General features: G+C 35.6%; 1 protein-coding gene across 1 annotated transcript; it reads right to left on the reverse strand.

The window, feature by feature from the left end:
- Positions 1-1,553: 1,553 nt before the first annotated feature.
- LOC119667498 (putative mediator of RNA polymerase II transcription subunit 26) lies at positions 1,554-2,243 on the reverse strand. Its single transcript, XM_038076792.1, has one exon. The coding sequence runs from the start codon at positions 2,241-2,243 to the stop codon at positions 1,554-1,556; it is 690 nt and encodes a 229-aa protein (XP_037932720.1).
- Positions 2,244-3,818: the final 1,575 nt, after the last annotated feature.

Raw genomic sequence — 3,818 nt, forward strand, 5'->3', positions numbered from 1 at the left:
AGTTAGTGACCATGTTGTGATATATTCGTTCTAGTTGCGAATTTTGATCCATGCCAGCATGTCGCATCAGATCTTTAATGATAATTAAATAACCCTTAAAGCTTTTTGGTGGCCTTTGACGTCGAGATCCTATTTCATCTGCTAATTTTTCATAATATCTAGGTGGCAAAAAGAAATTTAGGAAATCGGCCTTAAAACTTGTCCATAGCTGCCAATGCTTATTGTTGCAGCGATACCACATTAGTGCTTTATCTTCGAGCAGTATAGGCATTATCTTGGAAACTAGATTTATGACGATGCCATACATGTCTGCAAGTTCTTCAATGTTTTCGATAAAGCCCAACGGGTTCTTACTACCATTAAATTTAACACACCATTTCTCGACTTGTTCAACTGTCTGGAGATAAGAATACTGTCCCATGGTAAAAGAAAATGACGATGTTAACTGGTATCTGTTTCCACTGTCCCTGCTCGGGCGCCAATTGTAACGAACCTTTCTGGCCGAGGTGTTGCTCGCCGGATTCCAGGCCCAGTCCTACAATAAATTTATTTGATAAGAGCAGTGGAAAGTTGGCTATGGTAGGACGTACGACGTAGGTAGAGGTTTTATTACTCGAATCTAGGTTCCTCTATTTCTGTTGCTATTAACGAAATGTTGATTTCGTTATCAATAAGTAATAGAAATGTATATTTCTATTCTACGGGACTGCTAGCGAAATGTTACTTTATAAAAAAGTAAATAATAGAAATGTAAACAAGTAAATAATAGAAATGTATATTTCTATTCTACGGGGCTACTGCGAAATGTTGTCTTATAAACAAGTAAATAACAGAAATGTATATTTCTATTCTACGGGGCTACTGCGAAATGTTGTCTTATAAACAAGTAAATAATAGAAATGTACATTTCTATACTAGCTAAACGTTGTCTTATAAACAAGAAAATAATAGAAATGTATATTTCTATTCTACGGGGCTACTAGTGAAATGTTGATTTCTTTAGCCGCGGATTTGGTATGGGTGATAATATTCATGTGTAAATACCACCTTACCGATTATTCTATTAACGAAAATTTGATTTCGTTATGAACAAATAAGTAACAGAAATGTATATTTCTCTTACTACTAACGAAATGTTAATTTCGTTATTAAAAGTTATTGTAATAGAAATGTGTATTTCTGTTATATAAAAAAAAATGGGAATCGAGATGTAAATTTCGATTCTTGATGTTTCAGCACATATGTTTTGAAGCGACTTCTCTTTAGCTCGATACCTCGCTGAATGTCTTTCTTGTGCTTTTGCTTCGCCTTTTATATCCGCGAGGTGCGAAGCATACTGTAGTTTTGTTCTTGTAACTACAACGGTGTGTTGTTTACAAGTTTTTATTATTGTTCTGATGTTTTTATTTTGTATTAAATTTGGAGGTGGGTTTTAATACCATCTCCAATATCAATTTTGTTAGTGTTTTATTATATTTTGTGTTGTACAATTTAAGAGCTATAAATTTTATGTTACACTTCCCCGATTTTTCCATAGAGTTGACGAACTCTGATTACCTCGTCGAATGATTCCTTGTTCGTTTCCTTGGATTTTTGAAGATTTTAAAGAACTTGTCTTGGACTACATTCATGGCTATGCTACCAGAATTCTGAATTTCAAGACACCATTCTCTAATTTGATTCGGAGCGCTGTTTACTTTGTCATTCTGGTGCATACAATCAAGTTTTCTTGGATGTGGCTGTGATAGCTGTTCTGGTGGGCTGATGCGTTTTTCCAAAACCTTTTCTGTACGAGTTTCTGATAGTTGATGCGATGATTGGCTAGTACTTGGTGTTTCGTCAACCACCTTAACTTGTCTGGTAATGGTTTCCATACTCATATCATATTCTTGTCCTTGTTGCGCTGGAGTATCTTGTTTCTGCGAACGTAGTATTAGCGAAGTCTCTGCTAGTGTTTGTCCTTGAGGTACGGGAAGTGATGAGGTTGCCACTAATTTAGTCGAGAGTATAATCGGTTGTTCTACGCGCAACTGTGGATCTCGTTGTGGTTCTATGTCTTGTACTTGCAATTGTAATTTTACTTGATCTTGCGTATTGTAAATCCGATTAACAACTTGCAGACTTTCTTTGCGTTGCAGATCTTGCTGATATTGTACTTCATGTGCTTGGGCATGAATCCTTTCTTTTGATTGAGAATATTGAGGATGTTGCTCTGGATAAATCTGACCTTGTGTGCTTTGCATTGATGTGCTTGATTTGGAATGTGACTCGATATTTAGACTGCGGGGATCATATAATGGGTTTCTGTAACGGGATCACTTGTGAATACTCGACTACTGTGAGCCTGATGAGCGCTTCTTCTTGACCATCGCTTCGATATGTTTTAACCTGCTCTGTGCCAAGTGCTTCGAATTCATCGGTTAGTAAAATTAGTTCTTCTAAAGTCTCGAAATCTTGACGTTTGATATACTTTTGGTAGTTAGTGACCATGTTGTGATATATTCGTTCTAGTTGCGAACTTTGATCCATGCCAGCATGTCGCATCAGATCTTTAATGATAATTAAATAACCCTTAAAGCTTTCTGGTGGCCTTTGACGTCGAGATCCTATTTCATCTGCTAATTTTTCATAATATCTAGGTGGCAAAAAGAAATTTAGGAAATCGGCCTTAAAACTTGTCCATAGCTGCCAATGCTTATTGTTGTAGCGATACCACATTAGTGCTTTATCTTCGAGCAGTATAGGCATTATCTTGGAAACTAGATTTATGACGATGCCATAGTTGTCTGCAAGTTCTTCAATGTTTTCGATAAAGCCCAACGGGTTCTTACTACCATTAAATTTAACACACCATTTCTCGACTTGTTCAACTGTCTGGAGATAAGAATACTGTCCCATGGTAAAAGAAAATGACGATGTTAACTGGTATCTGTTTCCACTATCCCTGCTCGGGCGCCAATTGTAACGAACCTTTCTGGCCGAGGTGTTGCTCGCCGGATTCCAGGTCCAGTCCTACAATAAATTTATTTGATAAGAGCAGTGGAAAGTTGGCTATGGTAGGACGTACGACGTAGGTAGAGGTTTTATTACTCGAATCTAGGTTCCTCTATTTCTGTTGCTATTAACGAAATGTTGATTTCGTTATCAATAAGTAATAGAAATGTATATTTCTATTCTACGGGACTGCTAGCGAAATGTTACTTTATAAACAAGTAAATAATAGAAATGTAAACAAGTAAATAATAGAAAAGTATATTTCTATTCTACGGGGCTACTGCGAAATGTTGTCTTATAAACAAATAAATAATAGAAATGTATATTTCTATACTAGCTAAACGTTGTCTTATAAACAAGTAAATAATAGAAATGTATATTTCTATTCTACGGGGCTACTGCGAAATGTTGTCTTATAAACAAGTAAATAATATAAATGTATATTTCTATTCTACGGGGCTACTAGTGAAATGTTGATTTCTTTAGCCGCGGATTTGGTATGGGTGATAATATTCATGTGTAAATACCACCTTACCGATTAATCTATTAACGAAAATTTGATTTCGTTATGAACAAATAAGTAACAGAAATGTATATTTCTCTTACTAGTAACGAAATGTTAATTTCGTTATTAAAAGTTATTGTAATAGAAATGTGTATTTCTATTATATAAAAAAAAATTCTTGATGTTTCAGCACATATGTTTTGAAGCGACTTCTCTTTAGCTCGATACCTCGCTGAATGTCTTTCCTGTGCTTTTGCTTCGCCTTTTATATCCGCGAGGTGCGAAGCATACTGTAGTTTTGTTCTTGTAACTACAACGG

Source organism: Teleopsis dalmanni, chromosome 1 (assembly GCF_002237135.1).
Source record: "Teleopsis dalmanni isolate 2A chromosome 1, ASM223713v2, whole genome shotgun sequence".
Classification (NCBI taxonomy): domain Eukaryota; kingdom Metazoa; phylum Arthropoda; class Insecta; order Diptera; family Diopsidae; genus Teleopsis; species Teleopsis dalmanni.